This window comes from Cricetulus griseus, chromosome X (assembly GCF_003668045.3).
Source record: "Cricetulus griseus strain 17A/GY chromosome X, alternate assembly CriGri-PICRH-1.0, whole genome shotgun sequence".
Lineage (NCBI taxonomy): Eukaryota > Metazoa > Chordata > Mammalia > Rodentia > Cricetidae > Cricetulus > Cricetulus griseus.
In genome coordinates, this window is record NC_048604.1 from 1,529,718 (window position 1) to 1,550,789 (window position 21,072).

The window sequence follows — 21,072 nt, forward strand, 5'->3', positions numbered from 1 at the left end:
AGTCATTAGAGAGAAAGGAGCTCCAGTTATGGAAATGCCTCCATGAGATCCAGCTGTAAGGCATTTTCTCAATTTGTGATAAATGGAAGAGGGCCCAGCCAATCGTGAGTGGTGCCATCCCTGGGCTGCTTGCTGGTCATGGATTCATTTAGAAAGCAAGCTGAGGGGCTAGAGAGATGGCTCAGTGAATGGGAGCAGTGGCTGCTCTTCCAGAAGACCTGGATTCAATTCCCAGCACCCACATGGCAGCTCACAACTGTCTGTAACTCCAGTTCTAGGGGATCTGACACCCTCACACCAATGCACATAAAATAAAAAAGCAGGCTGAGCAAGCCACGGGAAGCAAACCAGTAAGCAGCACCCCTTGGTGACCTCTGCATCAATCAGCTCCAGCCTCCAGGATCCTGCCCTGCTTGAGTTCCTGTCCTGACTTCCTTTGATGATGAACAGCAGTGTGTAAGTGTAAGCTGAATAAACCTTTTTTCTTCCCCAACTCGTTTTTTGTTCATGGTGTTTTGTTGCAGCAATAGAAACTCTAAGACACTCTAGCTGGTCTGGAACATGCTATGTAGGCCCAGATTGCCTCAAACTCAGAGATCTACCTGCCTCTCTGACTCAGTGCCATATTAAAAGTTGTGTGCCCCAAGCCTGGCTCAAGGAGCTAGGCTTTGTTTATCAAGACAGGGTTTCTCTGTGTAGCTCTAGCAGTCCTGGAACTTGCTCTAGGGGATGTAGACCAGAGCAGCCTCAAACTCAGAGATCCAACTGCCTATGCCTCCCGAGTGCTAGGATTAAAGGCATGAGCCACCACCCTCTGCCAGGAGCTAGTTTTTTTAGGGAATAGGGGAGTGAACTATTAATTCAATACTCAAAAGAAGCTGTAGAAATGTTTGTGAATGGTTCCCTGTCTATTGCTCAATTAGCCACCCCAGTGCTGCTACTAACCCACCCTAGTTGACTGGGCTTTATGATAGGGACTCGCAAAGTATATACTGACAATGTTCCATGTTCAAGAAACCACTATAGATGGCTGAGAGGCCCCTACATGGATTCCCTTGTAAAGAGTATAACAAAGGTATACTGAACTCTTGATAGGCTATGTAAAGAACATGGTGTATCTCCAGTCAAGCAAAAACAAAAATACTTTCTACCAAAAAATAATGCTACCTAAACAGACTTATAAGACCATACCCAAAGCATCAAACACACCTTCTGGGTAGTGTTCCTCCACAGTGATAATTCGGCCAGATGTGGCTTTTGCATTAGAAATGATGGTGACAGTGTCCAGAAGTTTAATGGTAAATAAGTCAATGACATGGATAGAGACAGCTGGAGAATAGTAACATTAGTTTAGTATAAGAAGCAGACTCAGGGGGTGTGGCTGAGCTGAGGCATGCAACTGGAAGACTCTGCAGGATCTGAGACCTGGGGCATCTGAGAGGGGAACTCTTCAAAGCCTTTGATTTTTTAAAAAATGGCCTCCAATAAAACTACATTGCAAAAAAAATGGGAAAGAAAGAAAAAATGGGAAAGAAACAGAATGGAAAGAGTAAAAAAGTTGAAGAGGCAGAGCCTGAAGAATTTGTGGTACAAAAAGTGCTGGAGCGGCGTGTAGTGAATGGGAAGGTGGAGTATTTCCTCCAGTGGAAGGGGTTCAGAGATGCTGATAATACTTGAGAACCAGAAGAAAATTTAGATTTTCCAGAATTAATTGAAGCATTTCTTAATTCGCAAGAGGCTGTTAAAGAAAAAGATGGTACAAAAGGAGATCTTTATCTGACAGTTAATCTGATGATAGCAAATCGAAGAAGAAGAGAGATGTTGCTGACAAACCAAGGGGTTTTGCCAGAGGTCTTGATCCTTAATGAATAATTGGTGTCACAGACAGCAGTGGAGAATTAATGTTTCTCATAAAATGGAAGGACTCAGATGAGGCAGATTGTCATTGTATTCTTGTCCAGATGAGGCCCAATAATTGTTTGCATATATATATATATATATATATATATATATATATATATATATATAAAATCTGGATCTTGGTTTTTGAATTACTAGTGTAGAAAGAATAGTGTTCTAATGAAAGTTGAGTTTGATATGCTGGTTTTGAAAGTATTGGTAGTACTTGCGATATTTTTGGTTTTTGTTCTGCATCAAAAGGCAGACTCCTTTGGGCAAATAAAAGATTTCTGTAGTTGCTTTCACAATAGAATATTTGATACCATGTTGTATTTCCTTGTCTTTGAATAACAGCTTTTGTTAAAGGCTGAGGAGATCTTACAGTCATTAGTCAACCAGAACTTATTTTTAACTGAGACACAGAAGGACCATTCTGGGTTTTTTTTTTGTTTGTATTCCTGTGTTGCATAAGACACATAACTTTTTCATTTTGTCTTGTTTTTTTTTAATACTCAAAAACTGTAGATGAAAATGTGTTGATGATGTTCCATCATTGTGAACATTTTCCTGAAACCATAACCTTTCAGATTATAAGCAGGTGATTCTGTAATTTATTGGATAGTTTTACAGCAAGCACATCAAAATTTATGTATTATCACATACAGTAGTTTATTTACAAAATTTTGTTGTTACAAACTTCCCCCTTCAGAAAATGGAATTATATAGTCTTAGTATAATTTAATAACAAGACTTACACTGGGTGTGGTTGTGCATGCCTTTAATCCCAGCACTCTGAAGGCAGACGGATCTCTGATTTAGACTAGGAAGAGAATCCCTGTCTCTAAAAACCAAACAAAAAGACTTACGTGGGCATGTAAAAGGTTCCTGTAGTGAACCATTCCTTTGTAAAAAGTTGAAAATCTACTAAAAGGTTATAATTCACGGAATATCTGTTTGCTGTGGAAATGGAATACAGTTAGAAGATGTTGGTAATTTCAGGCCCGTTGACATAAATGAACAAAATTTGGTAATATAAATTGATGACTTGCATGCTTTTTCTTTACCCTGACTCACTCCTTACTTTTCAGTATTTGGGTTCTGGTTTAATGAGCCAGAAAAGTAACTTTGTAGTATCAGAATGTCATCTAACTGTATAATTAATTTATTGTAAATAATGGTGAACAGTGGCCAATACATAGTTTTATATTCCTTAAAATAGAAGCAGACTCAGAATAAGGGATAATCAGAGGTTAAAATGAAAATATCAGTCCAGGTATATCACATAGCTGATATTCTGCCTCTTCCTAGATTGTAACTTCAATATTTACACAATCAACTGACCTTCTTTAGAGAGCTCATCAGCAGCCAGTAGGGCTTCCTGCAGAGTGAGTCCTGCTCCAATAATTGTGACCTTGTCATTTTCACTGTGGCAGACAACCTGGTATAGAATCAACAAAACAAAATGTGGTTACTGTTGAAAGATACATCTCAAAGACAAATTGCTCCTGACCTAACACTAACAAATGTATTAATTAATTCACCTAAAAGCCAGGTACAGTGATACACATCTGCAGTCCCAGTAGCTTAGAAACCAGAGGCAGGAAGATTTCAAGCTTAAGGACAACATGGGTGATTTGGTGAGAACTTACTCAAAATAAAACTTTAAGAAATGGCTGACAAATGTATAGGCTAGATAGCTTGGCTGATAAAGGTGCTGGCCACCAAGTCTGATGACTTGAGTTTTATTCATTAGACCCACATAGTTGGAGGAGAACCAACCATACCTCAGGGTTATCCTCTGACCTCTACACCTGCATGCAGTGGTGCGCCTGCCACACACAAATATACAATTGATAAATACAAATGCAAAAAAAGTCTGGCACTGTACCCAGAGATAGACTATTTACCTAACATGCATAAGGACCTAGACTCAATTTCCAGCAGCAAAGAAAACAAACCCTTCTCTTATAAAAGGAATCAACAAAGTCTCCTGCACATGGGAGGGTAAGGCAGGAGGTTTCCAAGTTTGAGGCCAGCTTTGGGGTACATAATGAGATACTGTCTCAAAGCAAAAAAACATCAACAAAAGAAATTCCATTTTGAAAGAAGTACAGATCCACCAGGCAAAGATCACAACAGATTTAGTAAAGGAAAAGCAACCAAAACTTATGCAAGGTTTAGAATGGTTCCTTTAGTAATGGATACTAGACAACACAGGAAAACTTATGCCCTTACCTTGGCCTGTCCAATCTGAAATGTTTCTGCTTGTCTGGTACGAATGAAACACATTTCCTGTGGAATAAGTGCAAACCAGAAGTATAGTTAAGAAAATCAAACTGCAACAGATGGAGATCATTAAAGAAATCCACAACCAATCAACATGCAGGACTATGGAGCCTCGTCCTAATGGATACATCTACTTTCCCTAAACCTTACTTTCAAATGTAAGGTTTAAGGAACATTGAGGAAGAGAGGGTGTAAAGACTGCAAGAGCCAGAGTAACAGGGAGTGTGCCATGAGACTGTGTCTCCTAGGAATGTCACAAGCTACACTCATAAAGTCTTACCAACATGACTGTCAAAACATGAACTGAACAAGGACAACTATAGATAAGACAACACGATGGGGGTGCTAAAGTCCATGAGGCCTCAACCCTATACACAAAGAACTATAGGTAACTAAAGAATGCAGAAAGTGGGATAAATAGTCTTCCTCAGGGAGGAGTACACCAATAGCTGGTTATCCAATACCAAATGGCCAGTCCTGAAAACACAAACGTACAATATTACACAGACTAGCCAGGTTATATTTAGAAATATAACCTATATATTCCAAAATTTATATTTTTATGCTAAGAAAACAAGCAAAACTATCATCAGTTCAAAACTTGTAATTGAGTCCTGAGGATTTTCTGATTTGGCATCCTTTAAATATACCTCAGTATTGGCTGCCAAATAAACAGCATACTTTTTGGAGATGGCATTACTTGGATAGAAAGCAGTTGGGAATTGCTCTGAACATGGCTAGGTCTTACAGGGCCATGTGGTAGGGGTTGTCATCACCTGAGAAAGCCACAGACCAACAAAAACATGAACACAACACTACCAGGAACCCATCCTCAACTTCCATCATTTTTGAAAAGCAGTTACTCTTACTGCTCCAGAGCATCCTGTACTACAACAAAGCCCTATATGGTTCAACACATGCTGTAATTTACATTGAGCTTTTACATAACCATCTTCCTTGAAAGCTCACTAAAATATTCTAGGTTAGTCTAGAAAATGATCTTTTTTCGCTTTTTCATTTTCATATAATTTTTCATTTTACATACCAACCCCAGTTCCTCCTCCTTCCCCTTCTCTCACCCCTGCCTCCCCCCTTCCCCACACCCCATTCACTCCTCAGAGGGGGTAAGGCAGGACCAAGCCCATCCCTGCTGTATCAAGGCTGAGCAAGGCATCCCACCATAGGTAATGGACTCCCAAAAGCCAGTTCATGCCCCTGGGACAGGTCCTTGTGCCACTGCCACCCCCCCCTGACAGATCAAGGCACATAACTGTCACCCACACAAATGATCCTTCAGATCAGTGATCAGTTTGCTGGTCACACAGTAGTAGTAGTACTCTCCAAGTTAACCCAATGCTTTTTCTTCCCTAAATGCAACTGGCCAGAGTTAGCTCTACCTAGTCTCTGGTCCTGTGTTCTCTTCTTCTTAAGACCATCCCAAGGTTTTGTTTTTCTGGCTCTATTCTACTTCTCATCCTCAAGAAATCAGATTTTTTCCAGATTGAAGTGTCTTATTCATTTCGGCAGGCCTTTCAAGTACAGATAACATACTTTTGGGGCACCCTAGGATGCTGCTGTGAATAAGAATGCCCTTGGGTGTACAGTGTACAGAAATCAATGTACATACAGAGAGGGAGCCTATTTCTTCCTGGGAAAAGGAGTGTCCTGTGTATACTGTGTTGCCTAGGACAATTGTCTAACCCCAGAAACCCAGATCCCCTCTAAATTAGATCCACTTGTCTCTGTAGCTGTCCTGATTTTCAAATTCTTACCAAACCAGTTTTGGTTAAAGTTTTTGGGGGTACTTTCTTAGGCTGCTATCCCTGCCCATACTAAAGTGCTGCTATGCCTCAGTTGCCTTGTGTTTCAGCTATACTTGCTTCCTGGACTACTGTGTGTGCCTTGCTTCAGATTCACTTAGCTATCTTCACACCCAGCTCTAGCCAGAGCTGCTTTCTACTGTTTAGTTCTTCCAGGGAGTCACTTATATGGTTCCTGAGTGCACATCAGTAGCATTCTAGCAGTAAATGTAAGCTGCCACAACTATCCAGATGACTTGTCCCAACAAGTTGACTCATCTTTCCCATGAAATTTCTGTAATTCATGAGCAGGATTCCAGCCATCTGTCAAGTAAGAAACTCCTGGATACTTGCTTTTTTGCTTTTTATATAACTCCAGATTCTTTTATTAGTTAGCAACATTTAATCTTTTCTTTACTCTCCCAGGGCCACCTTTGGTTTTCCACCCTCTTTCTGGTTCCCACCTTTCTTCAATCCTATCTCAGATTTTCCTGTTTCCAGCAATCCCTGATAGGTTACTGATACTAGAATGAAGTTTTCATTGGCATAATTTCCTGCATCATATTCCTCAAAAGTTCCCATTGCACAAAACAAAAAGGTGGAACAGCAATCATTGCTCTGCTTCTACCTAAATGTGTGTTCAGCTGTTCACAATCCTCCCTTCTCTCTACTCATGCTGCTTATTCCAATTAGCTTGTGACCACACAGAGAACAGAAAACAATTCTGGAATGTGTGAGTTGTACTTATTCAGATTTGGTATATTGTAAGTCTCAGGCCTGCAGACAAGTATTTCTCAATGACTGAATGGGTACTTTATAGTAATGTGCCTCATCTGAATTGGTATCCAGAGAACCTGAAATATCTAAAACACAATAAAGCTTTGCAAAAATAAATCCCTTTTATGAACAGTAAGAAAATGCAAGGACTAAACAAAGCTATCAACATGAAGCTGTTCAGAATCCATACCAATAGATACCCCACAATGGAAACTAATAAGGTTGATGTTGATTTGAGAGATGGCTCCCATATATATATATATATATATATATATATATATATATATATCAAATGCTCAAGTGAAAAAGGCATGAAAGTGCAAACAAAAGCAATGGTCCCGTCACGGGTGGCACAGCTCAGAGCCACGTTCACCTAAAACACAAGGAACAGGAAGCAGAACATCCTTAGATTTGGCTTCATCCTCTCCCCCATTAAACTACAGAGACTACATGATGTAACTCCTATTCTGCTCATGTTTAACTATCCTGCATTTCTTGAACCTTTCTTACATGCTTCAGGTGGTATACTTAACCTTACACCTCCTAAAGACAAAGTTAAGAAATGGAGTGTTATCTGGGCAGTGTGCACACCTTTAATTTCAGCAGTTGGGAGGCAGAGGCAGGTGGCTCTCTGTGAGTTCAAGGCCAGCCTGGTCCACATAGCTAGTTCCAGCTCAGCTAGGGCTGTTACACAGAGAAACCTTGTCTCAAAACAAGCAAACAAACAAACAAAGAAATGGAGTGTCTATCCATCTGCCTGTCCATTCTCTGCCCTCTACCCTGAGCTACCAGCTTGCTCTTCTCTGTGGATGGTCTGCCCACTGCTCATCTTGGATCTCAACTTTCTTCTTACCAGTTGGTATCTCCAATCCAATTACTTCCTCCCTTTCAATTAGTTTCTCACTTTGTCTTAAATCATGTTACCATTTAATAATGTGTCAATAACTTCCATCTCTGCTTTCCCATTCCACCGTACCCTTCCTTCCACATACTGCCCCTTAACTAGTTCTATTTCACAGATAACTTGTCAAAAAGTCATTTAGTCATTATCCCCACTTTCTTTTCTTTACTTTTTTTTGCCAAGACAGAGTTTCTCTGTGTAGCTCTGTAGACCAGGCTGGTCTTGAACTCACAGAGATCTGCCTGCCTCTGCCTCTCTGCGGTGTGTGCCACCACCGCCCAGCTCATTATCCCCATTTTCAGCTACATAATAACTTCCTAGTTTGAGGCCTACCAAAGTGAGGCCCCAAATACATGGCTGTTGACTGAAGTAATCAATTAAACAATCATACCAACAAGCTTTTTGATAGGAAGGTCAATTTAAAAAACTAAGGATTGCACTTCTTTTTTCTAAATGATGTAGCTTAGTGGTAGAGACTTGCCTTGCTTGTGCAAGGCCCTGGGTTCAATTCATAACCCCACAATAAAAGCAAAATGAAAAGATCAAAGAATGAACATTGTAATGACCTATTAACAGGTATGCTTAAATTTCAATGTTGTGGGTTAGAGAAGTGCTATAAAAGAACAATGGTGCCAACAGAGTACAGCACTCCTGGAGAGCTGTTTGGGAATGCCCATCTAAATAGAGATGATGCTTGACTGGATTTTATTTCTACTTTTTTGTTTTGTTTTTGCTTTGCTTTTGCATTTTTTTAGATCTATTTATCATTCCTCCTCATGTATCTCTGAAGGCCAGAAGAGGGCACCAGATCTCATTAGGGATAGTTGTGAGCCACCATGTGGGTGCTGGGAATTGAACTCAGGACCTCTGGAACAGCAGCCAGTGCTCTTAACCTCTGAGCCATCTCTCCAGCCCCTATTTCTAATTTTTAAGAGAATGTAGAAATTTAGATTCTGCATAAAAATCTTCTCATTTTTAAATGTTGGCAATTAATATTTTAAAACATCAAAGACTACTTGTCTCAAAAATATATTCACATGAGCTCTGCTAGTCTAGTTCCCTGTCCAGAGAAGTGCTCTTCAGCATTGTTTTTAGTTTCTACAATGTAAAGACAGGAGAGGGCTGTCATTCTCCATGTGGGCAGGTCTTGGCTTTGCAGTATGAAGGGTTTCCTGACATCGATTCTTTTTTCTTGAGAATGGTGCATTATCACTCTCAGAAGAGACAGAGGCAGATTTACTGTGGATACTAGCTTTAGCTATTAGTATTATTTCATTTTAATTCTTTGACAATTTTCAACTATTGATATTTTTTTAATTAAAAAATTGTTTGAGACAGGACTTCACTATGTAGCTCTGGCTGGCAAGGAACTCACTATAAAGACCAGACTGACCTCAGATTCACAGATATCTGGTAGTTCCTCAATCTGTTTGTTCCTGGGTGACTGTAAAGTTGCCTAGTTACAGGCTAGATGGGACAGAAAGGGCTACTAGGGAGCTCAAGACATTTCAGATCTAGAGCTCTCAGCCTGCTGCCTTGAATCTGTATGGACAGGATGCCCAGAGGGTGTTGGGCAGTTTACACCTTGCCTAGCAGAAAAAGAAACCACCTCTCTGACTTTAGGTGACTACTTACCTCTTGTTTCCCTGGAATGCTTCTGTGGAAGGCCTTTTATAGTCTACTGATAGTTAATGAGAAGATCTGGGAGACCTACATGATACACTCACCATGTTTTGTTCAGCAATATAACACTGGATGAATCTCTCTGGGGGTTCTTTCTTGAATATGTCAGAAAAGTTGGAGTTCTTGGTATCACCGTCCAGCACAATAACTCTGTCATTTTCATGGCCTAGTTTAGTTAGAGACAAACTACATGTTTTTTGAGTAGACACCTAGAACAAAAAGTCAAGTGGTAAGACTTTCTTGGGAGTACACTTAGAAAGAAGTTATTACTTCATAGGTATATAAATTGTTCTTTGATAAATTTATGATTTACCAACGGTATCCTTCAGAATCACACATATGGTGGTTCACAACTGTACCTCCAGAACTCAAGAAGGATAATGAGTTCAAGTCTAGCCTGGGCTGTAGTGAGACCCTATTTCAAAAAACAAACAAAACTTTCCCCAAGCCAACCAGCTCACCCACCCAAAACAAGAAAAAATTTCAGCTATAGAGGAGGCAAAATTATCTTTACATCTTATAATCATGAATAAAATTCCATTATTGTGTACCAACTGGTTCATCCATAGAGATCAGGATAAAAGAAGACTCCTGTGTATTAAGGAAGAAAATTTTTAAAAAATACATGATAATGTACATGACTTTAATCTTCTACACTTTTGCCTACCATGTCATCAGCTATGTAAACAGGGGGTGAGGTCATATTTATATCCATGATGTTGATTTGAGATAAGTCCTCAATAGGGGGTGGTGGTACAAGAATCCTGTTGGTCTGTATCTGGCTCTCAATTAATTTAATAATTTCATCTGCTCTTTCTTTTGGCATTGGCCTTCCATACCAACTTTCTGCATCCTCAACATCTACTACAAAACAAAGGATATTTACTCCAGGTGCTTAATGAGTACCTTCCAGATAATCAGAAACTGACTTTCAAAGAAAAGAGCTGAATGGGAATCACAGGAATAAGGCAGTAAGAGCAGCCTAAGAAAGGTCCCGAGGTTTTTGAAGGAAGCATGCATGTACATGCTAGTGAATGGAGAGTTTTATCAGGGAAACAAGGCTGAAAAGACTGATCAAGCAGAGTGACTTTATATTTATGAGTTTTTACCAGAAGCAAGATTAGAAAGCACGAAAGGTTTGGAAGGGGAGTGAATGATCAGATGTGCTATAGAAAGATTACTGCTGTAGTACTGTGCTTGCAAGAGAGTGATCAAGAAGCAGACAGACTCTTCATGAAGATGCTATGGTTCAACAAAGATGATGGGGACTTAGTGACAGTAAGATAGTAGAGAGAGAAGGAGGAGGGAATGCATATGAGATACACTCTAGTGACTGGATATGTAAGGAGGAATGTAAGGGAGACGTGAAGGTAATTTAAACATCCAGGATCTGGCAGGGGCTCATTGGTAAAGTTGTCATTTACCAAATTGGTAGAACCAGAATAAGGCTGTATTTTTTGGAGGAGTTATTCTAAATTGTCTATGTTACTTTTAAAAATGATGAATCATATCTTCCTCAACTACTTAAACTTGAGAAACTAAAACTGAGGTAGAAAATTCCAGATGACAATCTTGAAATGTGCAAAGAGTGACATCTTGCATTATGTCTCATTTTCTCCCTAGTTTTAACTATTTATGCAGTGGATTAAGTGAATATAAATGTAATAATGAAAGAGAAAAACCCTAAGTGAAGGTCCACTACTTCAGAATGGCCATACTAACTGTATAGAAGTTCAGTGAATAGAGTTTGGGACTAAGAAAGTGCTTAAGTGGCTTCCTTAAACTAGCTGATGCATTTATTTGTGAATTAATTAGAACAAAATTATTTTATTTAGGAAAAAATTATTTTATTTAAAAATAAATCTCTATATCATTAGCCCCAGTACCCAAGCTTCTGTTCTCTATGTGTTCTTCCAGATGATCTGGGTCTAGACAAATGTATATGCATATACCACCTTACTTCTGGGCTTGCCTCTACATATAGTATACTAACCATATAGCTCCTTTCCTGTTCCCACTGGTGAACTGTTCCACTAGCTATTCTCTTATAAGGACAAAAAAACCATTGTTTACTTGGTAGAAGTTTGGTCTTCGCCTCTTATCCTAACCAGACATATTAACTAGTGAGGTCAAATGAGAGATGCAGCCCTGAATGTTACTACCAGTAACACTGTTCACTAAGGAAATCATCAGCCTAGTCACTGCCTCTTTCTGTCTGCTCTGCTCCATGAACAAATGGTTTGAATACTCACAGGAAGGAAACACTTGGCATGCCTCGGGCCTTGAAGATCTTAACAACCACAGCCCTGGGCTTGCCTCTCACTTGAGCTGCCTGGGAGAACACATGACATAGGGTCTTCAAGTCATGGCCATCCACCACATAAGTCCACCTGTCATCAAGGAGGTTAGATTACAATGAAGAAGGAGGAAGGGACAGAAAGAAGGCACAGCAACAAAGGAACAGTTACCCAAAGGCTTCCCAACGCTTCTGGTAGCAATGCAGTGCTCAACTGACATGGAGTCACTGTGTCCAATGCGGTTCATATCAAAGATTGTTATGAGATTGTTCAGATTGTAGCAGGATGTACAGGCCAATGTCTCCCAGACAGAGCCTCCTGTGGACTTCCCGTCACCCAGAAGACAGAACACTCGGTAGAAAGAAACAGTTAGGACCCTTCTGGGGCTCACTTAGGCCCCCCAGCAAATCAATTTCATGGAGATTAAAAAAAACACAAGGGAGAGGAGAGACAGAAACAGAGAAAGACACTGAGAGACAGAGTAAGAGATATAGAGAGACAGATGAGAGACTGAGACACTGGGAGGTGCTTCAGACTTCAGAATGTCATTAAGACAACTTTCCTCTATGACAGACTCTGAAGATCTCCCATGGAAGGCCTCACTTTCCCTGGGGAGCAGATAGGGTATGGGATAGGTAGGGTGTTAGTGGTGGGCTGGGGAGGAGGGGAGGGAGAGGGAACTGGGATTGACATGTAAAACAAGCTTGTTTCTAATTTAAATAAAAGATGAAAAAAAGACAATTTTTCTTCATCAATTCTTTCCAAGCTTAGCAGCTGAGAAAATGAAGTCTGAGCCTCATGAGACAGACTTTACCTTTGACTAGCAGTCTCATTACAGCTCTAAGACTATTTTAGTTGCTTCTGCTCCCTCTCTGACCAGGGTTTGTCAGCAAGCAAGAGGGAATGAGACAGCAGGTCCCTGAAACATGTAAATACTTTTTTTCTAGAAAGCTCCGTTTTTAAAGCATTGGCACCTTTTATTTCTGACCTTAAAATTATTTACAAATCATCATAGTAATGGGAACATACTACCTATGAATCTATGCTCCATCATAAACAGTATACTCCTGTGCAGTAGAGGCATGAAACATTTATACCAATAAAATGTACCTTAGACCTCATGAAAGTATTGTGAGCTTTAAAAAGTTGCTTTTTAAAAAATGTTTTATTTATTTTATGTGTATGAGTGTTTTGCCTGTATATATGTCTAAGAAAATGTCAGATTCCCCTGGAACTGGAGTTACAGACAGTCGTGAATCGCCATGTAGGTGCTGGGAATCCAATCTGAATCTTTTGGAAGAGAAGCCCCTTAAGAAAACTTATTAAACTCAAGGTTGCCATTGAGAGGTAATCATGGATGAAAATTTACAGCGTGAGAAACGTTGTGAGTCAATAGCATGGAACAAGAAAAGCTGCTGGAGGGGGTGGAGGAAACACAACTAAGTCATTTCAAAGGGATTCTCTGAGTTGGAACAAGGCCTCCAAGGAACAAGGTAGATATCTCTTGAGATCCTATGAAATATAAGCATCATCCCTGGAGAAACTGAACCAGAGGAGCTCTAGATTCATGCTCACCACATGCAGCAGAGGATACAAGAAGTCCCAGGTTTAAACCAGGCATTTCACTTGCAGCACTGCTCATCACAAGGAGCAGACTGAGACCAAGAAAGAGACTGTTAACCAACCCAGTAAAGGACATGTGTTACTAATATCTTGGGGCTCCTAATGCAAAGTACATGTTCAATCCACAGCAAAACTGCAGGACAGAAAACACAAAACTGTCTCAGAAAATATTATTAGTGTTCTAATACTCTTGTCACCACTTAGATCTAACCAGAGATGCTTGAAAAGTTCCACAAATGTAATTTATTTACTGATTCAATACTTTGCAACCAGAACTTTCAAAGCCATCATTGTCTTCTCAAACTAATGAGGCAAAATGCAGGGGTGGGGTAGTGAAATGGATTTTCGTGAGTGCCTTACCTGGCTTGGTCAAGGTACTTGCCAGTATATGCCATCCCACAGGCAGCCCCTAGTCTTTGCCCAGACCATTTTGTTGCCACATTAACAAATGGTAGTCCCTGTAAAAGAAAAGACACCAGTGTATATAGGAACAGCTGCAGAACATGGGCTTCAGGCAGATTTCTAGTACTGAGTGCAGGCTACTCCTGCTGACCCACTGGAATTACCCCTCCTATCCCACTGGATGAAATCCTCTTTGCCACATCTACCAAGTCTTCCCAATCTCTTTTGTCTCTACATAGTGACACATTCTTCTATCAGAAAAACATCATGAACTTGGGCTTAGTTTAATTTGTTACCGACTTGAGCATTATTTTACTCATATGCTATAATCTGTAGAACTTCCACATGCTTCCCTCTATCAGAACCATCTATGTGATTGATTACATTCTACAACCTAAAATGAATTTCTTTTTGAAAAGATTTATTTATTTATTAATTTATGTACTTTATGTATATGGGTGTTTTGTCTGCATGTACATTTGCACACCAGAAGAGGGCATCAGATCCCATGGGACTCAACCAGGGAACTCCTACAGCTGATAAACACCTTCAGCAAAGTGGCAGGATACAAGATTAACTCAAAAAAGTCTGTAGCCCTACTATATACGGATGACACATTGGTGGAGAAAGAAATCAGAGAAGCATCACCCTTTACAATTGCCACAAACAACATAAAATACCTTGGAGTAACACTAACCAAAAAGTGAAAGACCTGTACCATAAGAATTTTGAGTCTCTAAAGAAAGAAATTAAAGAAGATACCCGAAAATGGAAAGATCTCCCATGCTCTTGGATAGGCAGGATCAACATAGTAAAAATGGCAATCTTGTCAAAGCAACATTCAATGCATTCCCCATCAAAATCCCAATACAATTTTTCACAGACCTTGAAAGAACAATTCTCAACTTTATATGGAGAAACAAAAGACCCAGGATAGCCAAACCAACCCTGTACAATAGAGGAACTTCTGGAGGCATCACCATCCCTAACTTTAAGCTCTATTACAGAGCTATAGTCCTGAAAACAGCTTGGTATTGGCACAAAAATAGACAGACCAATGGAATAGAGTTGAAAACCCTGATATTAACCCACACACCTACGAACACCTGATTTTTGACAAACAATCCAAATATATATGCTGGAACAAAGAGAACATCTTCAACAAATGGTGCTGGCATAACTGGATGCAAACATGTAGAAGACTACAGATAGACCCAAGCCTTTCGCCCTGCACAAAACTTAAGTCAAAATGGATCAAAGACCTCAACATAAACCCAGCCACACTGAACCTACTAGAAGATAAAGTGGGAAATACCCTTGAATTAATCGGTACAGGAGACTGCTTCCTGAACATAACACCAGTAGCACAGACACTGAGATCAACAATTAATAAATGGGACCTCCTGAAACTGAGAAGCTTCTGTAAGGCAAAGGACATAGTCATCAAGACAAAACGACAGCCCACAGACTGGGAAAAGATATTCACCAACCCCACATCTGGCAGAGGGCTGATCTCCAAAATACACAAAGAACTCAAGAAGCTATTCTCCAAAACACCAAACAATTCAATTAAAAAGTGGGTACAGAACTAAATAGACAATTCTCAATAGAGGAATCTAAAATGGTTGAAAGACACATAAGAAAGTGCTCAACATCCTTAGCCATCAGGGAAATACAAATCAAAACAACTCTGAGATACCATCTTACTCCTGACAGAATGGCTAAAATCAAAAATACCAATGACAGTTTATGCTGGAGAGGATGCGGAGAAAGAGGAACACTCCTCCACTGCTGGTGGGAGTGCCAACTTGTATAGCCACTTTGGAAATCAGTATGGCGACTCCTCAAGAAAATGGGAATGAGTCTACCACAAGATCCAGCAATTCCACTCCTAGGCATATACCCCAAAAAATCACATTCTTACAACAAGGACATCTGTTCAACCATGTTCATAGCAGCATTTTTTGTAATAGCCAGAAACTGGAAGCAGCCTAGATGCCCCTCAACTGAAGACTGGATAGAGAAAATGTGGTACATTTACACAATGGAGTACTACTCAGCAGAAAAAAAAAACAATGGAATCTTGAAATTCGCATGAAAATGGATGGAACTCGAAGAAACCATTCTGAACGAGGTAACCCAATCAATCACAAAAAGACAAACATGATATGTACTCACTCATATGTGAACCTGCTTTATGATACATAGTAGTGACCGTGCTTTATCAGAGCTGTTTTTAATGATGTTGCTCAGAATGGTTTCCTTCTAGGTGATGATTGAGAAGCTAATTTTAAAAAAAAATGGAGCCAGGTACCACAAGAGTAACAGAACTTTGCTGTTTTCTGGGATTTTGTTTTTTACTTTTTTGTTGTTGTTGTTGTTGTTGTTGTTTTTTAAATGGAGTGTGCTGGATGTCTCTACAATTTTGTTCAAATGACTGCAGAACCTGGAAAAGCTGTTGCTGCTATTGATGCATAACATATTGCTATTATTGGTCTTTTTTATATAAATATAAATATATATACATATATAATTTGAATTTTTGGAAACTTTAGCTGTGCTGTCAACTTTGGAAAAAAGTATCCCAGTTTACCATGTTGAGTTGGCATAGTACAGAAATTAACAGCCATATTGGTCTAGAAATGTTGAATTTAATTTTTTCCATTTGTACAGGGGTAATGCACTGTATTAAATATGTAAAGTCTTACCTACATGGGTTTGATTACAAAACTAATAAAGTATTCTCTAAATAAAAAAATCATGAATTATGAATAATGAATTGTGAGATATGAAATATGACATATGTAATATAAAGCATGGAATTTGAAATATGAATTGTGAAATATGAATAACTATGAATTATGGAATATGAAATATGGACTGTGTATTATGAATTATGACTTGTGAATAATGAAATATTAATTATTAAGTATGAAATGCAAATTGTAATATATTAATTATAAACTATGAATTTGTGAATTATGATTTGTGATTCACGAATTTGTGAATTATGGAATATGGATTATGAATTGTGAACTTGGAGTTATGGAAATATTAAATATGAAATTATGAAATAAAATTTATGAAATTTAAAAAACAAAACAAAACAAAAGACACAAAGCCAAAGCCAAAACCAAACCAAGCAACCAAACAAAATATCTAGAAAATCTTCTGTACTATCTAATGATCTCTCTACTTTAAGGTAAGATAGACAAACCAGGCCGTGGTGTTGCACAGCTTTAATCCCAGCACTTGGGAGGCAGAGACAGGTGGATCTCTGTGGATTTGAGGCCAGCCTGTTCTACAGAGCAAGTTCCAGGACAGCCAGGACTACAAAGAGAAAACCTGTCTCTAAAAACCAAAACAAGCAAAAGAACCAACCCCTAAATGCCCCCCAAAGAAAAAAAGATAAGATAAACAAGATAGACTTGTAATAAGCATTTCTTTTTAAATGACTGCCCCAGAACTAATTCTGTAGATCAGACTGACCTCGAACTCAGAGATCCACCTGCTTCTCCCTCCTGAGGGCTGGGATTAAAGTCATGTGCCACTATGCTCTGCTACTATTTGCCTTCTTAAATACACTTCTCTGTATTTGATAAAATTAAAAGACATAAATAAACATATTTGCTTCATTAAAAAAAAAAAACAACCCTGGGGTCTGGAGAGATGACTCATTGCTTAAGAGCACTGGCTGCTCCTCTAGAGGTCCTGAGTTCAATTTCCAGCACCCATGTGGTGGCTCACAGCCATCTGTAATGAGATCTGGTGCCCTCTTCTGGCCTGCAGGCATACATGCAGGCAGAACACTGTATACATAATAAATAAATCTTTAAAAAAAAAAGACCTGGTGTGATAGTCTGTAATTGTAACCTCAGAGGGGGTGAGGGGGTGTGGGGGTAGTCATGTTGGTAGATCTGGGATAACATTAAGATGATAATGTGGCTATATTTAAGAACCATAAACAAAAATGTAAAACAAAACAAAATCTTGTGTCTCCCCCCCCATGAGACAGGGTTTCCCTGTTAGCCCTGGCTGTCCTAGAACTCACTCTGTAGACCAGGCTGTATTTTAACTCAGAGATCTACCTCTTTTTGCCTCCTGAGTGCTAGGATTAGAGGTGTGTGTCACCACCACCACCCAGCCAAAATCTTGTATCTTGAAATGAAACTACATGGTCCTCTTAATGGTTGCAGGGAAATTTGCAGTGCTGGGGATGGACTCATGGCCTTTCACATGCTAGAAAAATAGTCTACTACTGAGTTGCACTCAGAACCCCAGGACAGGATGAAAAAACCTTGCAGAGTACTTTGTGTGACTACAAGGACGAGAAATTATAAACCAACAGAAAAACAGAAAATATTCAACAGAGTTGTGGAAATTAAATAATGAACTCTTATACAAACCAAAGGAAAAATATTACAAGGAAAATTAGAAACAGGCCCATGAAAATAAAAAGAAAAATCCAAAGCTTATGCAGCAAAAGCAGTGTAAAGAAAAATGTAAAGCTGAAACTCATTTTAAACAATTTATAATCAACAACCTAGCTTTCCTACTTAAGGAACTACAAAAGAACTAAACCAAAAGCCTTTAAAAGAAGGGAAGAATAATAAAGATCATAGCAGAAATAAAAAACCAATGCAGTAGCAGGGCAGTGGTGGCTCACGCCTTTAATCCCAGCACTCAGGAGGCAGAGACAGGCAGATCTCTGTGAGTTCGAGGCCAACCTGGTCTACAAGAGGTAGTTCCAGGACAGGTTCCAAAGCTACACAGAGAAACTCCAAAAAATTCCACTGCCGAACTCCTACAGCTGATAAACACCTTCAACAAAGTGGCAGGATACAAGATTAACTAAAAACAAAAAATCAGTAGCCCTACTATGTACAGACAATAAATGGGCCGAGAAAGAAATCAGAGAAACACCACCCTTCACAATAGCCACAGACAACATAAAATATCTTGGGATAACAAATGAAAGACCTGTATGACAAGAACTTTAAGTCTCCAAAGAAAGAAACTGAAGAAGATATCAAAAAAATGGAAATATCTTCCATGCTCTTGGATAGGTAGGATCTACATAGTAAAATTGGCAATCTTAGCAAAAGCAATCTACAGATTCAATGCAATCCCCATCAAAATCTCAGCACAATTCTTCACAGACCTTGAAAGACCAATACTCAACTTTATATGGAAAAACAAAAAAGCCAGGATAGCCAAAACATCCCTGTGCAATAAAGGAACTTCAGGAGGCATCACCACTCCCAACTTCAAGCTATACTATAGAGCTATAGTAATGAAAACAGTTTGGTATTGGCACAAAAACAGACAGGTAGACCAATGGAACTGAACTGTCTCAAAAAACCAAAACCAAAACAAAACAGTGCAGCAAAAGAGGTAGAAAATCTGCAAAATTAACTTAGTTCTTTTTTTTGGTTCAGGGCTAATGATCAAGCCCAGGCCATGCTAGGCAAGTGTTTTGAACTGAAGAGCCAAAATTGGTTCTTGCAAAAGATGAACAAAACTTTAGCTAGATAGGCAACTGTGAAAAGATTGAAATAACTCAGAAAATGAAAATAAGACTGTTCTTGTCACCCCATAAAGAAATGAAAAAGAATTTTTTTACAATAATTGGACAATTGTATCCTAAAAATCTTGTTAATCAAAATAATTGAAAAAAATTCCAGAAAGAGAAAAATCTAACAGTATCTAGACAGTATTAGGAAGTGTGAATGGACATACAAGGAAGTCTGAATGGACATACAACTAGTAGTTTAGTCATTGAAAAACTGTGGACTAGCTGGGTGTAGTGGTGCACGTCTTTAATCCCAGCACTCAGGAGGCAGAGGTAGGTGGATCTCTGTGAGAGGCTAGCCTGGTCTTCAAATTCCAGGATATCCAGAACTATATAGAGAGACATCTATCCCAAAAAACCAAAAGACCAAATCCCCAAACAGAGAGAGAGAGAGAGAGAGAGAGAGAGAGAGAGAGAGAGAGAGAGAGAGAGCTGTTGACAAGCAGCATTATAGGTCTTAATTCCAAATATTGGGAAGCCAGGAGAATCCCTTGTATCCACTTCAGGGCCAGCCTGGGCCACACAACAAGAAACCAAAGAAACTATAAACCCCTATCCTTCATCAATATCAGTGCAAAATCACCTTCAACAAACAACAAATATCAGCAAATCCACTACCAATTTTTTTGTACAAGCTATCAACTACTTTTATTTTTGGAAAAAACACCTCTTGTGTGCTGCCTCTCACATTTTTTTTCCTGTCCCACCTCTTGGGGCACACTACCCTTCTGGTGTGCTCTCCACAGAGCATGGTTTGTTTTTCACCCTAATGTCCTAAGGGCCTACTCAATCATAACCACCCCCAATTCCATTGCAATTTACATACAAAACTCCATTCACTGCTAAACTGCCAAACTAGAACTAGCCTGAAAAATACCACTTGACTGGATTCTAGATTTTTTCCTTACAAGGTCTGTGGGCTTCCAGAACTTTGGCCACAAAGTAGTCAGGGGAGTGCCTGGCTGAAGAAGACCTCATGGGCATCTAGAGGTGGTAGGTGGTCCCAGAAGGCAGAAAATGGAAGATAAAGGCAGGTTCCATTCACCTCACAACTTCAATAAGGACCAAAGAACTGCATAGTAAGGCCCTCTCAGGGAGTCTTACCTAGTGGTGGAGGTACTTGTGGCCCTGATGGAATGGATTCTTAGGCAGTTGGCTATGTCCTACAACACTTGCAACTTGCAACTTCTTCTCATCAGGCCCAGCATTGCAGGCCATCCCAACATTTGCCTCAGCTTCTGACATGCTACCAGAGCATCGTGCCCTGCAGCACTAAACGGTTGCCTTAGACCTGCGACTCAGTTAAAAAGGCCCGGGATGCTTTGCCCCGGAATGGACTGATCCCTCCGCACATATGCCATCCACTTATGCCTCAACTCTGCAAGTCCATTCCTCCGCCACAAGTCTGTGACTCAGTTATAAGTGTATTCCGGTTATATGTCTATTCCGCCAAGTATGTACTCTTTTGTTGTTGTACATATAGAATTGTACGGCACTGCACAAGTAGTCTTCTGTTGTTGCATGTGTATCACTTTACTACAGGTATCCTTCCGCTTTCCACCGATGTGTATGCTTTTCATTATACATTTACCCCTCCGCCACATGGTCTGTCACTTGCATTTTCAGTTCTATACAAACTAATTCTATTTCATTTTATTTTTCGTTGTGTTATCAATTCATCAAAGGGACTAACTACCTCCATGTTCAGGTACAGTTTTCTTTTGGGGGCGATGAAAAACAACTCCCGAAATTAGAGGGTAGTCGTGACTGGAGATGTAGAGAACATAGTGAACTTTGTGAAACTGAAGCGCAAAATTTAAAATAGTTGTAATT

The 21,072-nt window shown here is 39.5% G+C and overlaps 1 protein-coding gene and 1 pseudogene across 1 annotated transcript; one reads left to right on the top strand and one right to left on the bottom strand.

The window, feature by feature from the left end:
- Positions 1-1,177: 1,177 nt before the first annotated feature.
- Positions 1,178-20,484, bottom strand: Tktl1 (transketolase like 1). The gene is given in 16 exon segments (XM_035450100.1): positions 1,178-1,329; positions 3,241-3,337; positions 4,135-4,191; positions 4,836-4,896; positions 4,898-4,961; positions 6,952-7,074; positions 7,077-7,134; positions 9,390-9,554; positions 10,013-10,206; positions 11,611-11,735; positions 11,814-11,841; positions 11,844-12,028; positions 13,626-13,723; positions 20,285-20,291; positions 20,344-20,420; positions 20,422-20,484. Coding segments are annotated over 16 exon segments (1,554 nt in total).
- On the top strand, positions 1,525-3,022 carry LOC107979136 (annotated as a pseudogene).
- Positions 20,485-21,072: the final 588 nt, after the last annotated feature.